Source organism: Phascolarctos cinereus, unplaced genomic scaffold, assembly GCF_003287225.1.
Source record: "Phascolarctos cinereus isolate Bilbo 61053 unplaced genomic scaffold, phaCin_HiC Scaffold_5;HRSCAF=322, whole genome shotgun sequence".
NCBI lineage: Eukaryota > Metazoa > Chordata > Mammalia > Diprotodontia > Phascolarctidae > Phascolarctos > Phascolarctos cinereus.
The window spans coordinates 223,885,942-223,911,171 of record NW_027555958.1 but is presented as its reverse complement, the minus strand read 5'-3'; the positions used below and the strand labels follow the sequence as shown (position 1 = coordinate 223,911,171).

The window sequence follows — 25,230 nt, the reverse complement described above, 5'->3', positions numbered from 1 at the left end:
GTAAGATGGTGACATGAAAGTTAATAAAGGAGCCTAGATCTCTTATATCTGCAGTAGCAAAGATCTAAAAAAGACATCAGATCCATTAATGATTCAAGAAATTTAAAACGGAGAAACAAAGAAACAACACTGATTTCCTTCATGCAGTCCAAAACTTAAAGAAGATAGCCTGTATATGCTAGAGAGAGGTCTCTGCCAGGGAAGTTAGCACACATTAAGGCAAACAGGCTTGAATCCTGCCAGTTCACTAACTAAGGAGATCAGAAATCCATAGTTTTCTGTCTGAGAATGTTTTAGGATGGTTAATCATATATTGCCGTGTCTGGAGTCCCTGTGGAAGGTGGAGGAGAGAAGCTGATAGAAAAGCCAAGGAAAGTTTAATCTCTTGTAGGAAACTCAGATATTGTGGACAGGACCAAACAAGGCTTAAATATTCTATCCAAAAATTCACGAGTAGAAGTAGAGACTGGCCAGAGTACAAAGTGCCAAATCATAAATTGAGGCTAGAAACATGAAACAAGAAAATGTCGGACCCAGTGAAGAAGTTCTGTGGGTTAAGAAACGACCAAGGGAGTATTCTGGGAAGATGGTGGAGTAGGTCAGAAAATTCCATGCTCTCCAGATTTCCTCCACAAATAAGACAAAATAGCCTCTCAGGGTGAACTTAGAGCAGGTAAAAATAAGTAAAAGTTGGGGCAAAACAGTGGTCCTCCTCGGACAACCAGAGAAGATTTGAGGTTTGGTCTCTGTGAAGTATGAACACCTCTAGGCTAGGTCCTTTGAAATAGCAAGCAGCAAGCTTTGGAGCTACAGGAATTTCACGTATTGGACAACGTGGGGAGTCAGGTGTCTGAGCAGGGGAAGATTGAGGGAACCTCTGCTGACAAGGGACACCAAGCCCAGCTGTGCTGCAGAGAAGTGGCCCTGGGTGGGAAGGAACTAACCAGCACTGGCAGGTGAATGCAGAAGCAGTAGGCAGGGAATGCTGTTGGCTGTGGATACTCCTAGGAGGGCAGAATTCTTGCTTTCAGTTCCAGGCCAGAGTGGGGAACTGACTGGAGGATCTGAGGCCAGAGACACCATCTCCCATATCCCAGGACTAGAAGTGATTACAATAACAAGCTGCTGTAAATTTAAAAAAAAAAAAAGAGCAGGCAAAGGAGAAAGAACCCAACCATAGAAAGTTACTACGGGAGTAGAGAAGACTATGTGATTGGAAGACTACATAGAAGTTACTATGTAGAAGACTGCATAGAAGTTATTATGGGAGAAGGGTTCATCCTCAGAGGAGGATATTGAAGCAAAAATAGCCTCTTCTACCCCAAAGACCATATCGAATGGTCACCTGCCCGAAAAGAATTCATTGAAGAACTTCAGAATGAGAGAGATTAAGGAAAAATTGAAAATAAGAACAATCTAAGAAAAACAAGAAGATTATGAAAGGAAAGTCAACTAACTAGAAAAGGAGATCCAGAATCTTAAGGAAGAAAATTACTCTTTGAAAAGGATAGTCATAGAATTGGGCAAGGGGAAGCCAGTGAAATTGTAAGAGACCCAGAAATAACAAAACAAAATATAAAGAATGAAAAAATAGAAAAGAAAGTGAAACATCTCATTGGAAAAATAAACTGATCTGGACAACAGATGAAGAAAAGAATGCATAAGAATAATTAGACTACCTGAAAAGTATGATTTTTAAAAAAAGGATCTTGATACAATAATACAAGAAATAACTGAAGAAAATTGTCCTGGAGTGTTATAACCAGAGGGGAAAGTAGAAATAGAAAAAAATCCACCCATCACCACTTGAAAGAGATCCTGTGAGGAAAACCTACAGGAATATCATAGCTAGATTCTGAAACCCCCAGCTCAAGGAGAAAATGTTATGAGTAACAAGAAAAAAACAATTCAAATATGTCAGAGCCACAATTAGAATCACACAAGACCTAGCAATGACTACACTAAAAGGCAGTGGGTCTTGGAACACTATATATTGAAGCGCAAAGACCTGGGCTTAAGGCCAAAAATATACCCAGTGAAGTTAAGCATAATCCTAAACAAAAAAAAAAATGGACATTCAGTAAATTGCCAGACTTTCAGGATTTTGTTGCAGAAAGACCTAAAATCAATAGAAAATTTGACGTAGAAGATCCAAGAGAAATATAAGGTAAACATCAAAGATAGACTGTTACTTTTTAAAACGAGGAAATGCAAATTGTATGTCTAAGGTTGTTATTAGTAATTGGGTAGTTTGAAAGAAGATTTGGATAGAGCTGAGTGTGATCACACACACACACATACACACACACACACACACACACACACACACACACACACATATATATTTAAAAGGGCATAAAAGCCTTCTAAATTCAGAAATAAATAAAAGGGGTAAGAGGATAGGGAGAGAGGAGAGGGAGAGGATAAGGGAGGGATCTTTGGGGGCATAGATTAAGTAATAGGAGGGCAAGGTAGCAGGTAGAAGTAAAGTAGAGGAGTCAGGAGGGATAGGAAATAAGTGATAAACACAAACATAAAAAAAGATCAGGAATAGAATTTATTAGGAAAAAAAAGCAGGGGTAGTAATTATAATCTTAGACCAAGTTAGCTAAAATAGATTTAATCAAAAGAGAAAAATAGGGGAACTATACTGTATGTCAGCCATATTAATCAATATTGTTTTAGAGTATTTAAAATAACTAGACTGTATAGCTGAAATAGTGCTGTGGTATAGGAAAGATGAGTTGGTAGACTTAGAAAAATATAGGAAGATTTGGACCTATGCAGGAAGATGTTATCCACTCTCATAGAAACAGGACAAACAAGTATAATATGGTCTTACATAGATGCATATGAATGTATATGTCTATATGTGAGTATGATTTTATCATCTTAAGTATATCTTATCTAAATATGTATTGTGTGTATGCAAGTGTATATGTATTTATAGTCAGTACATATATGCATGTGTATACACACACACACATATATAGATGTATCTATACATACATACACACACACACGCATACATATCCATGCTTAATTGTAGCCTTCTTGGGGGAGAGGGCAAGGAAGGGAGTGGGGGAACAAAGAAATGTGAACAGCAGAGAACAAAAGAAAACAACAAAGCAAAGAAAAGATGGATAGCTCAACACAGTGTTTAGTATTTATCATATATGCTTTCTTGAAATGGAAATTTGTTGCTGTGTATTTTGAATCCTCTTATGTTCTGCTGTGCACATGGCAATGCTTCTTTTTCTGTTCTTATGTTATATTGAAGTTTTCGTATTTTTGTGTATTTAATTTTAAAATAAATTAATTTTTTAAAAAAAGAAATGACCAGGAGGCAAACCCAGAAGAGAATGACTCTACAAGTATAAACAAAGAACCTCAGAGGAAAAAAAAAATGGCTAAGCTACAAGGACCTCAGGAGTAGTCACTGAATGAAGCAAGAAATGAAGCAACAGATAGAACATGAAATTATAAATGAAATAAGAATCCTGAGGATAAAATTGGAATGAGTATAAATAGTATAGAATAGAAATCAGAAAAGCTTATCCTCAAGTAGTGCACTACTTGAAAAACAGAGTGGAGCAAATAGAATTAAGTGACTGGAAACAAGAAGAAATTTTAGAACAATATCAGATATTGAAAAGCATGAGAAAATGTCATATAGTTGCAATCAAGAACAGTTGACTTGGAAAACAGATCAAATAGAGACAATTTAAGAACATCAGACTCCCTGAAAACCATAATGAAACAAAAAAACCTAGATGTGGTATTTCCAGATCCTTTGGAATCAGAGTTCAGAGTAAAAATGGAATCCAATAGTCACATTTTGAGAGAAATTCCAAATTGAAAATACTTAAGAATGTCATAGTCAAAATCCAGAACTTCTAGGTTAAACGAAAGTACTGCAAGCAAGACAGTGGGAGCAGATCATTTCAATAATGGATTATTAGTTTTTGTCACATTCCTTTTTTTTCTCTACATTCTTATGTGTAAAAATGAAGACAGGGTAAAGAGAAGAAAACATATGATATGACTAAGGGAAATAACATTTGTGACTATGAAGTTTAATGGGTTGAACTAAACCAGATAATTGAAGACAGAAGGAGATTGTATTAGAAAACAGAATCCATGACTGTGGATTTGTGAGTGAAAATGAAACCAGTACTGGGAAGGGTGCCCAGGGATACAATGTCATCAGGAGTAAACTAGGTCTCAGTGAGTTCCAAAAAAATGGAAGGATTATTAATGGAGAAAGCTGCATTAATTATTAATAGAAGATTAAAATTAATGGGTTTGTTGATTTTGACTGGAGCAGGCCTTCTAGAGGGCATAGTTGAAGGGGAGGGCAGATCTGGAGTGGTCTCTTACAGGGGTGGAGTTCAGAGTGTATGGGAAGAATGAGTAGACAGTTGAGATTGGTGATGGTGATTTTTTATTTTTTTTGGACAGGAGTTGGGTTTTATAGGGGTAGGAAGCATAGAATGTGGTGAAAACTTGCTAGCTGTTGGAAGATGAAGATAGTAAGTTCTGCATATGAAGGCAGGTGATTAGAAGAGTCAGGGTGGACATTTGTGTTGGCATGGCCCTTGAATGCTGACTTGCTCTGTTAAGATGAATTGGGACAAGCCTGGCTGTGCTGTGATCCTCAAGATCATTTCAAAATGATTTCTCTCTGCCTTGCCTACTGATGTTTTTAAAAGGTTGCAACAGAATTCTTTAAATTTTAAATTGTATGTCCAATTCATTTTATGTATATCATATAGAAGGATAATGTTCCTTTTTTCAGTCGTTCTTGCGTAAATAATGATCACCTTCAGAAATGTTATCTTAAGAATTTAGTATTATTATCTAAATATGGTGATATTTTAATTGAATCCTTTGGAAATAAATTCATTTATGGGATATATTTAATTACACAAAATTATAAATTCAGGAAATAGAGCTAATTTTACTTTTAGAAACTGACAGAAAGCTGCATTTATCCTTTCTATCATTACCCAATTAAAGTATACAGACTGAACTTAGTTTATGTTTTGAACTCTCAGATTGATTCTCTTTATAGACTTTTTTCCCCTCCTCTTTTTCTAGTGCAGGTGTTAGTGAGATTGATGGAGAGAATAAATAGATGAATGATGAAGTTCTTGGAATGGGAGTAGAATGCAAAGTAAATCTGGTAAAGTGGGAAAATGCATCAAATGCCAAATAAAAAGAGTTCAGTAAGGTTAAATGTAAGGTATTGAAAAGGTTTGAACATACCAGTAGGTCAAGAACTCTATCAAATTTTTTTCGTAGACTAAAGTCTGGTTTAATTCTGACCTTAGATCATTCCCTAATTCATTTCTCATTGATAGAGAAAAGATAGAATCCGCTAGGGCCTTTTGATATTGAGCACACCTACCTCACAGAGTGTTATAAGGATCAAATGAGATAATATTTGTAAAGTACTTAGCACAGTGCCCAGCAAATAGCAGGTGCTTAATAAATCCCTTCTTTCCTTTGTTCCTTCTTTCCTTCCTCCTTTTCCCATTCCCTTGTTCCCTCCCCTCCCCTTCCCTTCACCACACTTTCTCCCTAGGAAGAGATTCCAACTTATATCTAAAACAAAACATATTCCTCAAGATATCATATCCAACTCTTCCTACCCTTAGGAACATAAGAGATCATTAACTGGTTGTTAACCAATACCACAAAAATATACAGTAATCATGGGAAATTAACAATAACCTAATGCCATCTGAATGGAAAATATTTTCACAGCAATGAAATTATAAATAATTTCTTCTAGTTCACTTAAGTCATCTATTAAAGGGGTTTTTTTTGGTTTTAAAGATTTAGTAAGTTTTGTAGTGTAGATATACTCTTAGTCACCTCTGAACAGTTGTTATATGTCTATACTATAATTTAGTTTATATCTTATTTTTGAGCAGTGCTTTTGAACGATTGGAACTACCTATTCTAAGAGATTGTCTAGAAGTCTCTTTTATTTGCTTATTCTTTTTATAAATTTCCACATAGAGAAAAAATACCAGTTCTTTTAAAGTTTTATAGTCTAATTATATTGGCTTCATTATATTAAATCATTAATATATTTTGTGTTCTCTAGCCCTTAATTACACATACACTAGGATTCAGATCAACACAGTATCAGAGTATAGAAGTAGCAAAGGCAGAAATTGAAGGCAGATATAAAGGTAAGGCTGATATGTTAATTTTTCTTGGCCTTAAATTTTCCATAAACTGTGGAAATATAATTAATATTGTAGCTCTTGCTCATCAGTATTTGACATATTGGATACATATGACTAGAGTAATTAGATATCATTTAAGAAAAAAGTTAAATAATTATGGAAATGTAGACATATTATCAACTTCTTTGTTCATAGCACTTACTGCTGTGCCTTTCACATAACAGGCACTCAACAAATATTTGTTGAATGAATGAATTCATATAATGAACCATGAGCCTGATGTTCCCCTCCCTGCCAATTTTCTTTTTCAGCTAAGGAATATTGTAGGACGTTATTTGCCTACGAAGGTGCTAATGACGATGAACTTTCTTTTAAAGAAGGGGAAATCATCCATTTGATAAGTAAGGTATGACATTTCAGTTACATCAGTTATTTAGGTGTAACTAGTCTAGTTTTCACAACAGAACAGGTTTTCCTCTAATTTTAAAAATTTGACTTTAGAGATGGCATAATTTCACATGCTCATGGTTCTTTTTTTTGGTATTTTAGAGCCATAGATATTTGTGTACAAATGAAATATTAAGGAACTTGAAAACATTCCATTCAGCAGTTATTTATTAAGGATTGGCTTTGTTCAGAGTTCAGTGATAATTGTTGGGGAGAAAAAGAGAGTCTTTACCCTGAGGTACCTTACCTTGTACTTGGTAGGATATTGCATTTATAGAAAGAAGTATAATACGTGATAGAATGTGAGGGTGACAAGGTAGTGATGCAGACAGTATGTTTTAGAACAATTTGGATGAGGTAGAAAATACATGGAGGTGTGGCAAGCAGGGAAGGCTTCATGGAGATGATGACACTTGTATTGAGCCATCTTTAGAAAAGTTTCTAAAAGACAGATATGAGGAGTGACTAAATTTCAGCTACCAGGATGGCCTTTATGAATGCACAAGGATAGAGGAGAAAGATGGTTTGTCAAGTTTATGAAACAAGTCCAGTTTGGCTGAAAGCTAAAGTATGTGAAAAAGAATGCTATGAAATGAGATTAGGAAAGTAGACTGGAGCTAGAATATGGAGGATGTCAAACGCTGGCCAGGGAGTTTGTATTTTATCAGATAGAGAGTAGGATGGAGTTGGACTAGATGATCTCTAAGGGTCTTCTGGCTCTGACTCTGTGATGCTTGTGTACTCTTTCCCTTATAAATTTCATCAGTCTTGCTCCACTCATTTTACATTTTAGAAATCTGAGGCACAAAAAATTTAACTGATTTGTTCAAGTTTATAAAAGTGGATAATGGCAAAGCCAGGAGTGGAGCTAAAGTATCTTCTGACTCCAAATGCTTCTTTGACCATACTAGATATCTTGCCCTTCCTGGTTATTATACCACCTAACAATCTGTAATATCTTAGGCACAGATCCCACCTCTGTTTTTTCCTCCAATCAGATTAGTCCTTTGTTAATCCTAACTTTTAAGTCCTCCTCAGTCCTGCCCTCCTCTGCTTATACCTTTAATTATACCCTTTGCAGTCACCATTCTATTTTTTTTTTTAACAAATTCTACCTTGTTGGTCAGGTTAGACACCTTCCATGTCCTTACACTTAACTGTAGAACCTAGTTTTTTCCTGAAAAATCTACGTATGTGGTAATCATCTCCAATGTTGGGTGCTCCTTTTTCTACTTTAAGTAAACTGTGGGACATGGAAGGAGTCTAGATTAATGATAATTGGGAATTGGTTAAAAAAAAACCCCAAAACACAGCAGAACAGAACAGAAACTGCAAAGATCACACTGGAATGGCCTGGACAGAGTTTTAGCATACTCCTTCCTTATTACCATTTTAAAATCCTTCTTCAGCCATCTTTACTTAAAGCCTTTGCTCTTTTAGGTTTGTTTATTCCAGGCTTTTCCTGATCTTTTTGTTGCCCTCTATGGACTTGAAACACAATTCTTCCATCTTCCATAGTGACTTAGGCATTTTATTTACACACTTTCTCTTTCCCATCCCTCTGCATTTATTCCCATAGATTTTCAGTATCTATATTAGTGACCCTTTTATTTCTTATTATGAACTTTTATTAACAAACACCAACAAGTACTAATATTTCAATATAAAAAACCCAAGGAAGTTATATATAAGAACTTAGTAAATCTTTACATTTGTTTTTTAAGTTTATATTAAATCTTATGCAATAATAGCAACTGCCCTACTGGTCTTTATCTCTCTCTGAACTTCCTTCCCCTCTCTTCTGTATATTTTAAAATAAATTTTTTGACATCGTCAAATATCCTTCCCCTTTCCTCCTCCCAGAGAGCTTTTCCTATATAACAAATAATATTTTTCAAAAGAAGAAAAAAGGAAGAAGAGAGGGAAAAATCTGCAAAACCAGTAAATTTTAAAACATGTGCAATGAACCTGCAAAGCAGTGGGGGCAGGGGTGTCATCTCATCTCTTTGTAATTTTGCTGCATTCATTTTTTAGTGTTTTGTAGTTTTTCTTTTGCATTTAATTATTACAGTCAATGTACATATTGATTCTGCTTACTTTACTCTTCCTCATTTTATATAAATTTTTTCATGCTCTGTATTCATAATAGTCATCATGTCTTTACAATACAGTAATAAAGATATTGGTATACTGCAGTTTATTTAGCCATATTCCAATTGATAGGTCATCAACCTTGTTTCTAATTCTTTCCTATCACAAAAAAAGCTGCTGTAAATATTTTTGTGTAAGGTTGTTGGTAGTCTTCATGGTGAGGTAGGGCAGGCTTCATAGCACATCAAAGCTGTTGGGCCCCATGGATGCTGAGTTTGCCATCATGTAAATCAGGAAGACCCTGACCCATGGATAATCCTCCCCATTAGCAAGATTGCCAAAGGTGGTCTCCAAGTTATCAGGGCTAGGGGTAGGAAATGATACTCTTCAACTTGAGGGCTTCTTTTCCTACTTCTTGTTGGCTGGGTGTTTTATCATATACCCAGAGAAATCTCTCAAATGGAGAGTCCCCAGGCTATCACCTTTGCTGAACTAGAAGAAAATAGATTACTTATGACATTCAGTGATTCTACCACTGCCTATAAGAGTAGGATGAACATTCCAGTTATGCATTAAAGAACAAGGGATTAATGTTACTATAAACCTGGGATAGGTAGAGAATTGTACTTGACTTAGTTTTCCAATATTGCCAAAGGTGATCATTTCTTGTGTGCAACTGTACATGTTTATAGCACCAACTCTGATAACAAAACCATCCTCAATTATATTTTCCTTGGCAACCTGACATATAATGTCAAATCAGCTGGCACTTGTAAAAACAACCTTTGGTCTGTCAGTTACAGCCCTACCACAACCCAGACAGGATTGTTGTATCTCCTTAGATGATCTGCAGAGTGCTTCTCTTCCCCTTTTGATACCCCTTGGAGACTAATAGTCCCAAGACAATTTTTGTGGCAATACGGCTTACTCCTCCCTAACTGGTCTGGAACAAATGGAATCACCTATTTGCCCCTGCCTGTTTCAGTTTTTAATCACACTGTAAGTAGGATTAGTAGCGGGGGGAAAATCTACCAGAAATTTTGGGGTGTGGTGGTTGCTTATGGAGATGTGATTACCATCCAGAATCCTGTAAAACAATATGAAAAGGGAATGAAGTTCCTCTCATTCCTGATGTCTTTTATTAACATCTCTGCATTGGAGCAGGCTATTAGCAACCCCTTACCTGAAACTCAGAAACTTGCCAAAGTCATAAGTGAGACCCTCTTACTTTCAAATTGAGGTAAATTCTGTAGCACAAATAGTCTTAGAAAATTGTAGTGTTCTAGATCTTATTTCAGCTTCTCAAGGAAGGTCCTGTGCCATGATCAGTCAGTATTTGTTCCTACATTAATGCATCAAGGGAAATCGTGACTGTCCTTTAGAAGATCCAACAAGTTATAGCAGTAAATCAGTTACCTAAACCAAGAGATCCTTGTTGGAACCCTTCCTCCTGGTTCATTTTGTTGCAGGAAAATGATTTATTAGCCACCATAGGTAAATGGGCTCTCTTTGCTCAGTGCTGCTTTATTTATTGTTCTTAGACTTTTCATCAGTTGTTTAGTTAAATTATGCAAAGGAGGTTTCCCAGTGGTCTTTTCTTGCTATGCAGTGCCAATAATGATCACATAAAGAATATTATAGATCTGACTTATACAGTTTGATTTTTTTTCCCAGTGTCCTCCTTGTGGTGGGTATTAGACTTTTAGTGAAATATCTGGATTAAAAGATATAGACATTTTAGTTTCTCCATTTTCTTAATCCTGCATTCTTTCTATAATGGTTATGCTGATTCACCAACAATACATTAATATACCTATCTTCCCATAGCTCCTCCAGCATGGATTATATCCATTTTTTCTTATCTTTGCCAATTTTCAGTCTCAGGTAAAACCTCAGGGCTGCTTTGATTAGCATTTCTTATAAGTGATTTGGAACATTCTTTCATATACTTATTGATAGTTTGCAATTCTTCTCTTTGAACTGTTTGCTCATAACCTTTGATGACTTATCTGTTTGAAGAATAGCTTTTGGTGTGGGTATGGGTATGTACACCTACCTACTGTCACACACACATACATATACACATACACATTTATATATATATGCGTATGTGTTTGCCTGTATGTATGTACCAAATCATTATCTGAGAAATCTGGTAGCTTGTCTATTCCATTGACTTTTTTGTTTTTTAACCAATACCAAATAATTTTGATAACTGTAGTTTGAGGTCCGGAAGTACTTGTCTTTTATCCCCCTTTTACCCCATCATTTACCTAGGTCTTTTGTTTGTTTAAGGGAAGGATCTTAACTTAAAAAGGCCAAGATCTCCCCCTCCATTCAGGGCCATCTCCAGTTGTCCTGGTCTATACCTTGCCACTGGACCCAGATGGCTCTAAAGGAGAGAGTGAGGCTGGTGACTTTGCACAGCCCTCCCTCACTTAAATCTAATTCACATGCAAGTCATGGCACCACTTTCTTAATATCATGGTCCTCTTGGAGAATGAAGGACGAACAACAATAGGATTTTCTGAGTATACCATTATATTGTCAGCAAATATCCTTACTTCTGCATATCTTATAATTTTTCCTTTGAGTTTTTTCTTTTTCATTACTATCACTATTTTCTGACTTTCGAAAGATTAAACAACTACCTTCAAGTCCCAGTTAAAATCCTACCTTCTGTAAGAATCTTTTCTTGATCTCCCTTTTAAAGCATTTCTTTTGTGGTTATCTCTAATTTATCCTGTATATATCTTGTTGGCACAGAGTTGGTTGGATGTTGGCTCTCTCCACTAGATTGTGAGTGCCTTGAGAGCTTTTGTTTTTTTAAACCTTTATTTGTATCTTCAGGGCTTACTTAACAGAATTCCTGGCACTTAGTAGGTGCTTAGATAAATTTGTTTGTTGATTTGATCTCTCTTGGTAGAATGTAAGCTTGAGTGCAGGGCATGTAGTAGTGGGTTAAAATACTTGTTGATTCATTAATTCGTTTACTTGTACTCTTTATAGTCTGCCATGCTCAATCTACTTTTATCAGCGAAGGTAGTCAGCCAATAAATATTTATTAAGCACTTATGTGCTAAGCTCTGGAGATTAAAATAATAATAATAATGATAAAGTTAAAAAGAGAGTCCTTGCTCTCAAGAAGCTAATGGGGAAAATAACATGTAAACTATATACAAATAAGCTATATACAAAATAAATTGGAAATAATCAACATAGGGAACAGAAAGCACTAGAATTAAGGGGAATTGGGAAAAGCTTTCTGTTGAAGATGAGATTTTAACTGGAAATTGAAAGAAGCTCAGGAGTTGGAGATGAGGAGGGAGGGCATTCTAGGCATAGGGGACAGTCAGTAAAAATGCCTGATGTTGGAAAAATGCATGTCTTGTTCAAGGAATAGCAAGGAGATCTGTGTCACTTGGTTTCAGAGTACGTGGGGTGAATAAGGTATAAAAAGCCTGAAAAGGCAAGGGAAACAAGTTATGAAATATAAAATGCCAAGCAGCATTTTATATTTGATTGTGGAGGTAATATGGAGCTACTGGAGTTTATTAAAGAGGAAACAAGTGGCAATCAGACCTGGGCTTTAAAGAAGATCACTTTGACAGTTGAATGGTGGAGGATGGACCAGAATGGGAAAAGACTTGTGGCAGGTACACCAACTGGCAAACTATTGCAGTAATCTGGGTGTGAGGTGATGAGGGCCTGTACCAGGGTATTGGCAGTATAAGAGAAGAGAATGGAAGAGATTCGAGGATATTAAGACGGTAGAATCGATAGGTCTTTGTTAACAGATTAGATGAGCAGATTGAGTAAGAAAGAGTGAAGAGTATGAAGATTGAGAAAAAGTCTTTGACAGTTGAGAGTTCTTTACTAACTTTGGAGAGAGCAGTTTCGGTTGTACGAAGAGGTTGGAAGCCTCACTGTTAAAAGTAAAGAAGAGAGCAAGAAGATAGGATTTGGAGGCACTTGTAGCTAGCCTTCTCAAGAAATTTAGTAATAAAATGGAGGAGAGAAATTAGGCAAAAACAAGTGGGCTGGATTGCTCAAATGAGGGTTTTTTTGAGGATGAGAGAGACATAGGCATGTTTGTTGGCAGTAAGGAAACAGCCAATAGACAGAGATTGAAGAGAAATAAGAGAATGGGGATGATAGGACAATTTGCTGGGGAAGGAAGCAAAGGAATGGAATCGCTTGTGCAGGTGGAGAGGTTAACCATAGCAAAAAGAAGGGCTACTTCATTATGTGAAACAGGTCTGAAGAAGATAGTGTCAGAAGGCATGTGATAGATAAAAGGTGAGGGAGAAGAGGGAGCTGTAATTTTTTTCAGTAAAATATGAGGCAAGGTTTTCGTTTGTTTTTTGTTTTGTTTTTTTAATGAGGCAGTGGGGTTAAGTGACTTGCCCAGGGTCACACAGGTAGTAAGTGTTATGTGTCTGAGGTCGGATTTGAACTCAGGTCCTTCTGAATCCAGGGCCGGTGTTCTATCCACTGTGCCACCTAGCTGCCCCTGAGGCAAGGTTTTCATCTGAGAATGATGCAAGAGGGAGGATACCATGGGGGTTTTGAGGAAAAATGAAAAGGAAGAGCCATTGTGGTAAGTTGGGATAATGAGTTAATTGGCTAAGTGTAAAAGGATTGCCTTGCTGTGCAAGGGCTCAGTTGAGGTTATGTAAAATAAATTTGTAGTGGACCCAGTCAGCATGGTTTCATGGTCACACCTTCACACTCAACATCACTAGAAGCTTTTCTACTTTCCAGATCTTGACTTTTGAAATTCCCTTTTCTGACTGCTGTCTCTCCTGTCCTTTCATCTCCCCTACTCATGTTCTCATCCTGTATCTGTTCTTGACCTTGTTCATAGTCTTTGGTGCCTTGATTTCTTCCTATTCTCCTTATTCTCTCTGTGTGTGGTGTAACTGAGAATTAGTGCTGTGTTTAGAATCAGATGACCTAAGTTTGAATAAGTTTCTAGCAGTCACTGTTTGTGTGCCCTTGAGCAAGTTAAATACTCTCTCTAAAATTTTTGTTTTCTATTAAACATATTTTCACATTAGTGAAGTTGTAAGTAAAAATTAAAACCAATAGGAGGAACCATCAGAAAGAGGAAACAAAACTCAACAGAAGAGGGAAAAAAAATGATAGCAATTCAACTTCCATAGTTCTTTCTTTGGATGTGGATAGCATTTTCCATCACGAGGCCTCTGGAGATGTCTTAGATCCTTGTAATGCTGAGAAGGGTTAAGTTTACCAATATTAGTCATCTCACAATGTGGCTGTTCTTGTGTACAAAGTTCTCTTGGTTCTGTAAATTTTTGTTGTCTTAGATCCTTGTAATGCTGAGAAGGGTTAAGTTTACCAATATTAGTCATATCACAATGTGGCTGTTCTTGTGTACAAAGTTCTCTTGGTTCTGTAAAATTTTTGTTTTCTAATCTCTAAAATGGGGAGTTTTGGATTAGGTGACCTCAGAATACCCTTTCATTTCTGAATCTGTGATACCAAGAGGAAGTTATTGAGCCATTCTAACTAATTTTGTACAAATATATGTTCTTTTCTCTTAATTGGGACTTCTCTGCTTGGTGGCAATCTTCAGTTAATTTTCTTTGGCATCTCCCTCCCCAGTTGTTGCTTTCTTAAACCTTTTTCCTCAGCCCCTTGCTTTTAGGAGATTATCTCATCTCCTGCTTTACTGAGAAGTTTGAGACCGACTCACCAGGTTAACTCAGTGATGAGTCAACATAGTACAGTTGAAGGGTTACTGGATTTGAAATGAAAAAAATTGGGTTCAGATCCCAATTCTGCCAATTAATATTTTAATGACCTTGATCGATTTGTTTAGATTCCCTTTGGACCTTAATTTCCTCATCTTTAAAAGAAGTGAATTGGACTAGTTGACCTCCAAGTTCCCTTCAAGGTCTAAAATATATGGCCTTTTGTACTCTTTTCTTATTGCCCCTCCGAACCTTTTTTGTCTCCATCTGTTCCTTCTTCCCTCATGGCTAAACTTCTCCATCTATATCTTAACATCATCTCCCTTTGTCATGTCTTTCATGACATTGTTTCTTCAATTGCATCATCTCTAATGCAAGTCCAGACTCTCTACTAGTTCTTTTCCTTGCAATTACAGTTATGTTCAGGATTTATCAATAAAAAGAACAAAAACCTTCTTTTGACTTTCTGCCTAAGGCTGTCATCTTCTCCTTCAGTATATCAATACTAACTTTCTAGAAGAGAAGACTCACTGTCACAGGTTTATTTCCTTATCACTTATCAGTTGAACTCCAAGTTCACTATGGACCTTTATAACACTAGTTCAGGTGATCAAACAGAAGCCCTAACCCCTCCTCATCTTCTTTTAACCATTTACCATTTGACTCCTGACAGGCCCACTCTCGCCTCTTTTTGAAGCTTTTGTCCTTTGGCTTTGGTGACATTTCACCCTTATGGTTCTTTGAGTTCCAAACCATAGGACCTCCAACCAGGACATCTTTCTTGCTTTCTTCCCGTGAGAACTTTGGGCCCCATTCCTGAAACCAGTGAATTTTCCACCTTTTGTTGCCTGAAACCAGTTCTCTGCCTCACTTCCTATGCCAATTCCAAACCATGTAGCCTATACTCCAACCAATATCCTCATTTTTTTCTCAGGAATTTTGGATTCCATTCTTGGATCTGGTCACAGATTCTCCTTCATGTTCCTCTTTACATTTTTTTCTTCTGTAGAATATAAGCTACTTGAGGGCAGGGACTGTTTGCTTGTTATTTGAATTCCCATTGCTTAGCCAGTACCTGGAAACATAGGAAGTGCTTCATAAATTCTCCCTTTCTCTCCCTTTTTTCCTTTTCCTCTCCCCCATCCCTTCCTCTTTCTTTCTGTCCTTTAGGCCTTAGCAATCTCATCCATTGCTATGATTTTAGTGATTGCTTTTATATGGATGATTCCTTCAGTGTCCACTTTTCACTTCTACCTTGAATTCTCATTCTGCATTTCAGCTGCCCATATCTTCAACTCAATGTCCCACTACTATTACTTTAAACTTTCCATATCCCAAAACAAACTAATTTATCCCTACAACTTGCCTTTCTGACTTTTTTTTTGGGGGGTGGCCCTAGGCAATGGGGTTAAGTGACTTGCCTGGGGTTAAGTGACTTGCCCAGGGTCACACAACTAGTAAGTGTTATGTGTCTGAGATCGGATTTGAACTCAGGTCCTCCTGAATTCAGGGCTAGTGCTCTATCCACTGCGCCACCTAGCTGCCCCTGACTTCTTTATTAATATTAGTGGTACCACAGTCCTTCCAATGACCCAGATGCTAAACCTTGCAGTCATTTTTGACTCTTAAACTTCCTGCTTTCTCCCTTCTTTTCATTAGTCAGCATTTTGTCTCGTTTTGTCTCATATTTGTGCCTTTTCCATAGAGTGCAACCAATTTACTTCAGTGCCCCAGTAGTTCCCAACTAAACATGCACCTCTTACTTAGTTTGCTTGCTCCATACAGATTCCTAATTCTGCCATTCAAAGCTGGTTACAAACTCTAGTATAATTCTCCAACCTTAACTTGCACTGCTGCTCTTCCTGTTCCAACATTCCACACTGACTGGACTATTCTTGTTGCTAGTTCTTGTCTCACTTTTGCTCACACATTCCTGGAATAGACTCCCCTCCTCTTTTAGCTGATTGAAACGCTGCCCTTCCTTCAAGGCCCAACTCAGGTGCTGTCTCCTTCATGTTCCTTGTACATTCCAGCTGAAAGTGCTTTTTCTAATCTCAAGTTTCTGAGAGTACTGTGGACTCTCTCCCTTGCTGCTATTACATGCTACTATACGTGTTGAACTGTTCTATATTATCTTATTAACTGTTTGTTACAAAGGTCTTTGTTAACTTAATTGTATCTCTGTTGCTTACCGTTTATAGTGCAGTGCCATACATATCAGAAACACCTAAATATTGAATTGACTAATAATATTGGACATAGCTTTCTTGGAAATTAGGTAGAGATATGAAATTAGGGCAGCTAGGTGGTGCAGTGAGCACTGGGCTTGGAATTAAGGAAGACTCATCTTCATGAGTTAAAATCTGGCCTCAGATGCTTACTAGCTGTGTGACCCTGGGCAAGTCACTTAATCATCCTGTTTACCTCCATTCCTCATCTGTAAAATGAATTGGAAAAGGAAATGGCAAAGCACTTAAGTATCTTTGTCAAGAAATCCCAAATGGGCTTTTATTGATAGAATCTGATATCTGTGGTGGGCTTAATCCAAAATCATTAATGATGAAAATACTATTTGTATTTGGCTTTGGATAATTTCTCAGTTTTAAATGTGAGTCTTTCTGAAATTCACAATACTTTAAAAGAAGTAGTGGCTGTTATCCCTATTACCAGAGAGACTGAAACTGGTGGGTAGCTTAAACTTAGAGATTATGATCTGCAGTAGGCTAAAATGATTCAGAGTCTCTGCACAGCATTAGTATGGTAAGCCCCTGGAGTAGGAGTGGAGGAGTGCTTCATAAATTCAGTCTCCACTGTGGCTCCACTTCAGGCACCAAGCTCCTCTAGGAAAGATGAACCAATTCAGGTTAGAAACAGTCAGACCTTCAATGCTGACCAGATTGGATTGGGTCCATGAGAAGACCCTATACCTCTCAATTTGGATGAGAAAGGGAGACCCACTCTCTCTCACCCTTTCTAGCTTTAAAAAAGAAGATAGAATGAATTAATGAATTGAACAAACTGTGTATAAACAAACTTAGGTTATAATGGAACAATTACTTTTTTTTTTTAGTTTCCTCATATTGTAGAGTTTCCTTATATTGTAGACTTCATCTGTGTTCTGGATTTTGACTGCCTTATCTCATGATTGATACAAAGCAGCTATCTAGAGCAGAGCTAAGCTTCCTAACTAATCCATACTTGGTGCCTGGAGGCAGTTATTTTCCTTTTGAATCAAAGTAAACATGGACCTTATATGTCATTCTTGCCTTGCTTTAAGACAAGCACTCCTAGAAAGTCATATACAAAAGAGTTGAATGCCAGTGTCATTGAAGTGAATTTTTAAATAATGTGAAATTTACCTGTTTAGGTTGTTGTAAGACCACTTCATATATTGTTGAGTTTGCTGGGGGAGTCATTACATTTCCAAAGGAAATTGTCCTATAGATTTACTTTTATCAGTTATATCATTTATTAGTTTTGTATCTCTTTTAGTCTTTTTGTGTCTTATTCTCTTTATTTTTCAGTCCCTTTTGTTCATACTCATTTGTATCCGTTGTCCAATTTGCCTTTGACTTCACCATAAGTTCTTATTCCCTATTTTTGCCACCTCCCAACACTTTACCACTGTACCCTCTAATACCACTGTCAAAGGAAGATAATATTCTACTATAAACAAAAACTTCCTATTTTTATGTAAGAACATATTCTGCCTTATAGTGATATTCTTTTAATAATCCCTTATAGTATTTTCATACACTAAATAGTTACCTACCTTTCTCATTCCTTCATTTGCACTGTCTCCAGAATATTCTGCTTTCATCTTGCCCTAGTAGGAGGTAACCTTTATACTACCATCATTATGGATTAGTTTTACCTAAGATTTAAACTTCTTTTGCAGTAGAATTTAGTTTTCAATAGAATTATTTCTCTCACACTATGCACTTGTCTATTAATATCATTAGTGCTGTTGCCTTCTTGTTTACTAGACTTTTCTTTTGCATTGAACTTAATGGGCATCTCTTCTTACCCATCTCCTGTGGGTACATTGTTGCCTCTGTTAATTTCTATATGTGTGTGTTTTAGAGTTCGGTGGTTAACTTTGAACCAAGGTACATAATTTTGTGCATGTACTGAGTGAGAGCATAAACTCAATAGTGTAAAATAATCATGCCATTCTTTAGGATCTACTCCATGGCAGAGAATGTACCACCAGAAGGTATGTATGTAAGATGCATCATTAAAAAGGAGCAAATTTGAGCCATTTAAAGTCTTTGCTATTTATAGCTAGTTATAATTTTTGTGCTTACTTATTATTTGCCAATAAAATTCTTTTAAAATAATTTTTAAAACAAGATTTTAGGCAAGTAGATAATTCAAATATGAATTAGGTCATTGCCACATAAAGTATATTTGCATTTTGTTGCAAAGGAGTTGTGCTGTAATACTCTCACATATTTTTGAATTAGTTTCCTGTCATCTAGATAATTAACTATTAATAGTTCTTAGTGATGCACACAGCATCGAAAGAATGGGTTATTTTATTTTATAAAAGAACTGAGTGATCCAATTCTTTAGAAGTTTAACATGTGTTTTCTTAGATCTTTTTTTCTTACTTGTTATTATGTAATATTGATATTCTTTTCTTACCTGCTATCATCAAAAGCTCTTAAATGTATTATTGGAATAGTCCAGTCAGAAAATCCTAGGCTTTACTTATTGGCTTCTTCTAGCCATTCCCGTGATTTTGATTATGAATTGGGGAACTGAAGATATAATATCTAGATTTGTCTTTATTGGATTAGATTTTTTTTATGTCATCCTACTCACATTTTATGAGTAGCAATTACAAATAAAAATCTCTCTTTAATATTACATATCTCCCCTCCTGGACTTAGCATTGTGTACTTAGGGTTGTGTACCTTTATATGTACCACATACAAGTTGTGTCGCCTTCTATACAGAAATGAACAACAGCAAGGTGTAGTAGAAAGGGAGGGTACTGGACTTGAAGTCAAGAGAGACTTGGATCAGAATGTTACCCCCAACACTTAACTAGCTTTATGACTGTGAACAAGTAACTTAACCTTGTTAAGGTAACATCCATAGCTTCTTCACCTGTAAAATGAGGACTCGCAGTAATTGTTTCAAGGTCTTTTTTTTTTTTGAGGTTCCAGTCGAGTAATGTTTGTGTGACACTTTTTGTATCTTAAAGTAACAAATTAATGGACTTTTAAGACTAGTCTTAAATGATTTTGTTGAATATTTGCCTATTTAATTTGTTACAATGTTTCCTCTCATTTTTCATATGTTCTTATATATTTTTATTTCTCATTTACTTTCCTATGCTAAGCCATTTTAAAATATCACTTTGCCTAGAAGAATGGATTATGTGTAGTGAACAAGAATGCCATTGATATATGGTATGTTGGAAGTAAGAGTTTTCAGATGCACAGGCATTTAAACTATCTTTCAAATATTTCTATTTGTTTTAAAATAACTTTTCCCATGTGCCTGGAATGTGTTAGGTATGGGAAAAATGGAGGACTTGAGGAGAACTTTTGGAATTTCTTTATGACCTTTATTCTAGGATTTTTTAGAACTTTAAGGGACTTTAGAGGAAGACAAGTCTTATAAATTGTTAAAGCTACTTACTAGCACTAATTCCTACATATGAAAAAAATTTTTGTGAACATTGGTCTTGGGAAATATTTTAGTAATTTAAATAATAGAAAATTGATCAAACTATTTGTTCGTAGAGTAACTCTTTTCTCTTGATACTTAAACAGGCAATGGTTTCTTTTAGTCTGGTGAATTTATTATTTATCATCATTTGCCCTATTTAAAAACAATAGACACAAACAACTCTTAAGTTATGCTATAAATACCATCTATAGTAATAGTGATATTTTTTAGCAAGATCTCAGATTTGATCATTTTCTGTGTAAGATGTGTTCAATTATTTGTAAAAACTTGATAAAATTGAATAAAAGAACTGAATTATTAAGCTGTATATTCTTTTTCACTTTGATCAGTTACTATTGTTCTGAGTAATAAGTAACCTTTACTTTAATTTTAGGACACTGGAGAAGTAGGATGGTGGAAAGGTGAACTTAATGGTAAAGAAGGAGTGTTTCCAGACAACTTTGCTATTCAGATACACGAACAAGATAAGGACTTTCCAGTAAGTAAAGTGTGCTTGGTTGATTATAATTCTTCAATTAAAGCATGGATTTTTTTGCCAGCATTTTTAAAAGAGTATGTTGTTGCATTGTCATTGAATGTTGCATTGTCATATTGAATGAATAATGTGAAGCTGCCAGGTTTATATATTTGTTTAAATTATGTTTTTTATAAAAGGTTAGTCACAGTCAGTATTTGTAAAAATGCATCAGTTCGGGGCAGCTAGGGTGGTGCAGTGGATAGAGTACCGGTCCTGAAGTCAGGAGGACCTGAATGCAAATCCAGCCTCAGATGAAACACTTGACACTTATTAGCTGTGTGACCCTGGGCAAGTAACTTAACCCCAATTGCCTAAATTTAAAAAAAAATGCATCAGTTGAATGTGCTTCATAGCATCATCCCTAACTTGTCTGAAAAAGTTATTTGAGTCTTAAGTGCTTTTATACACACACACACACACACACACACACACACACACACACACACACACACACTCTCTTTCTCTCCCCTCCTCCCTCCCTCTCTCTGTCTCTCCTTCTCTCTCCCCTCTCCCTCCTTCTCTCTTTCTCTCTCTCTCTCTTTCTCTCCCTCTCCAAGTGTACATAAGAGTATACTGGAAAGAGTACTCAGTTTGCAGTCTAATGACCTACATTTGAATCCAGACTGTTACGCTGGGGGAAGGTCCTTTAAAATCTTCTTCCTTCAGATTTCTTCTGTAAAGTAAGGAGATTCTTGTCTTTCCTAGTTTTAATTCCTGTGCAGTGGTTTCCCATTGCCTCTAGGATAAAACATAAAGGCTTCAGTTTTAGCTTTTGAAGCTTTCTGCAACCTGGTCCCACCCTTTTTTATCTTCATTGGACATTAATCCCCCTCCCACACTCTTCAGTCCAGCCTAACTGGTTTTCTCAGGACATTATACGCAGCATTTTATATCCCGTCTCCAAGCCTTTGCATTGACTCTCCCTGATGCCTAAAGTGTATTACCTCCTTACCCTTGTTACCCCAGTTTAAAAGTCTGTTCCCTTGGGTTGCAGCTCAGGCATCCATCATCTACATGAAGTCTTTCTTGATCCTGCCAATTTCCAGTGCTCTCCCAAAACCATCTTTTATTTTTTTGTCTACTTTGTATATATTTATTAACTTTATATTTATATGTGCTTGTTTTCCTCCATTCCATTAGAATGTAAGCTCATGACAAGTAGGGATTATTTTATTCATTGCATTATATTCTCAGTGCCTAGCATAGTGTCAGGCACATATAGGTGCATAATAAATATTTGTTGATTGATTAATCTGATACTCTATTTTTAAGCTTATTTTTCTTATTTTCTATGAACTAATAGTCTATGCATCATATTATTTCTCGAAATACTTAAAAGTGTTGTCATAAAGTCTCAATTTAAAAGTCTAAAAATTCAAAAGTATTTATGAATTTTTAGTAAATACTAATTATATAGTGAAATTGCAAGGAAAATGCTTATCATAAAACTTCAAACTTTTATGTTACATAGCAGTTTCAGAGTTGTGCTGACAACATGCTTTGTATTAGTAATTAGGTCTTTTTTTTCCCCACTAGTTGTACTATTTTAAAAAACCAAATCTTCTATGGCATTTTCTTTATTAAATCCTTTTTAAAATAAACTACTTCTTTTCCCCTCCCTAGCAGTAATCTTCTTTCTACTACTAAGAGACAGTATGCTGATGACTTCCAGTTCCACTAGGAATTTAGGTGATATTTTTCTTTTTTAAAAAATTTCCCTCTTTAAGAAAAAAAGATTTATTTTTAATATTATTTTTAAAAAATTTAGTTCCAAATTCTCTCCCTGTCTCTCGTTTCTCCACCCATTGAGAAGCCAAACAATGTGATATCAATTATACATATGAAATTATGCAGAACATTTCCATATTGGTGTGCCCCCCCCAAAAAAAAAGGGAAGAAAAATAAAGTGAAAAAATTTTACTTCAATTTGTAATCAGTTCATCAGTTTTCTCGCTGGAGGTGGATAGCATTTTTCATCATGAGTCCTTCGGAATTGTCTTGGATTATCACCATGTCTTTCACAGTTGATCTTTTAACAGCATTGCTGTAACTATTCACAATGATCTCCCAGTACTTCTCTCTTGATTTTGTATCAGGTCTGATAAGTCTTGCCAGGTTTCTCTGACACTTCCCTCCTTGTCATTTCTCACAGCACAATAAGAGTCTTATTACAATCAAATCCTGCAACTTATTCAGCCTTTTCCTGATTGATGGGCAATCCCCTCAGTTTCCAATTCTTTGCCACCATAAATTTTTTATATTTAGTTTCTTTTCCTTTTTCTTTTAATAACTTCAGAGTGTAGGCCTAGTAGTGATATTTCTGGGTCATAGTATATGCAGTTTTAGAGATCTTTGGACGAAGTTCCAAATTGATCTTCAGAGTGGTTGGACCAGTTCACAACTCTACCAACAGTTCATCTAATTTTTTTTTCAAATTTATTATTTACTTGGTTTTAAAGTCTTTTTGAACTTTGAGTTCCAATTTTGAGTATTTAAATTTTGAGTTCCTCCCTCTCATGCCCACACCTACCTACTTAGAAGGCAAGCAATATTATATCAATTATATGTGCGAAATCATGTAAAAAATATTTCCATATTAGCCATATTGCAAAAAAATAAAAAGGAAGAAAAATCAAGAAAGTGAGAAAATTCTATTTCAGTTTGCACTCAAGAATTCATCAGATCTCTCATTGGAGGTGGATAGCGATTTTTCCGAGCCCTTTGAAATTGTCTTGGATCGTTGTGTTGATCAGAGTAGCCAAGTGTTTCGCAGTTTATCATTATTACAGCATCGCTGTTTACTGTTCACAATGATTTCACTTCATTTTGCATCAGTTCACATAGGTCTTACCAGGTTTTTCTGAAACCACCTCCCTTGGCATTTCCCACAACACAGTAGTGCACCATTGCAATCTTATGCCGCAACTTATTAAGCCATTTTCCTGTTGAGCATCCCCTTGATTTCTAGTTCTTTGCCATCATGAAAAGAGCTGCTATAAATATTTTTGTATGTGTTTTCTTTTCCTTTTTCTTTAATCTTTTTGGGGTCCAGACCTAGTAGTTGTGTTGGTAGGTCAAAGGGTATGCACAGTTGTATAGCTGTTGGGGCCTTGTTCCAAATTGTTATCCAGAGTGGTTGGACCAGTTCACTACTCTACCAACAATTCATTAATGTATTTGTTTTCCTCTCATTCCTTCTAGTATTTATCATTTCTTCTAGCTATGGGTGGTACCTCAGAGTTGTTTTAATTTGCCTTATTGAATCAATAGTGATTTAGAACATTTTTAATATATAACTATATACATACATACATACATACATACATACATATATATTTAAAACTTTTATATATAGCTATAGATAGCTTTCATTTCTTCTTCTGAAAACTGCCTGTTTAAATTCTTTGACCATTTATCAATTGGAGAATGGCTCTTATTTTTATAAATTTGACTCTGTTCTATATTCAGTATATATCTGAGAAATGAAGCCCTTATCAGAGAAACTTGCTATAATAAAAAAGATTTGGTACTATTTCATTGTTTATGGTACTTTTTTTTTAAAGCAAAACATAGTTTCCCTGATTTTTCCTTTTAATTAGATCTATTTTTGCTTCTTTGAGATCATGATTACTGCCCTTACCTTTTTTTAGTTCATCTGGTATATTAGATTCTGTTCCAGCCCTTTATTTTAACTCTGTGCGTCTTTTTCTTTCAGATGTGTCTCTTGTAAGCAACATTATTATTGGTTCTCATTTCTAATCCATTCTGCTCTATGCTTTTTTTTTTTATGGGTGAGCTTATCCCGTTCACATTCACATTCGCATTCACAGTTATGATTATTGTATATTTCTCTCCACTCCTTTTTCTTCTGTTTCTTTTTCTCTTCCTATTCTGTCCCTCCTCAAAAGTCTATTTTGTTTCTACTGCTTCCTCCCTTAATCTTTCTTCCTTTTTATTATCTTTACACTCTGCTTCCTTTTTCTTATCCCATTCCCCTCCTATTTCTCTATTGGGTAAGTTACATTTCTGTACACAACTGGGTGTGTGTATATATATTCTTCCTTCTTTCAAACAGTTTTGATGAGTGAGGTTTAACCATTGCTTGCCACTCTCCTCCTGATTTTACCCTCTATTGTAAAAGCTTTTTCTTGTGTCCCTCTTTTATGAGAGAAACTTTTCCTCATTCTACCTCTCCTTTCTGCCTTCTTCTAGTACACCCCTCTTTCTCACCCTTTCATATTTTTGTAGATCATTCCAACATAACTGACTCACATTCATGCTCTCTATATGAACTCCTTTTAACTTCCTCAATAATGATAACGTTCTTAGGAGTTACGTGTATCATCTTCCCAATTAGAAATGTAAACAATTTCACTGTATTGATACCCTTATGATTACTCTTTCATATTTACCTTTTTATGCTTCTCTTGAGTCTTGTTTGAATGTCAGATTTTCTATTCAGCTTTGTTCTTTTCATCAGGAATGCCTGAAAATCCTCTATTTCATTAAATGTCAACTTTTTCCCTTGGATGATTATACTCAGTTTTGCTGGATA

At 35.8% G+C, this 25,230-nt stretch overlaps 1 protein-coding gene across 1 annotated transcript in view; it reads left to right on the top strand.

The window, feature by feature from the left end:
* The window catches only part of CD2AP (CD2 associated protein), a 165,388-nt gene that overhangs the window by 68,448 nt on the left and 71,710 nt on the right, over positions 1-25,230 (top strand). The window contains 3 exon segments of the mRNA XM_020993897.2: positions 6,116-6,203; positions 6,512-6,606; positions 20,532-20,636. Of these exon segments, the coding sequence (XP_020849556.1) occupies positions 6,116-6,203; positions 6,512-6,606; positions 20,532-20,636 (288 nt within the window).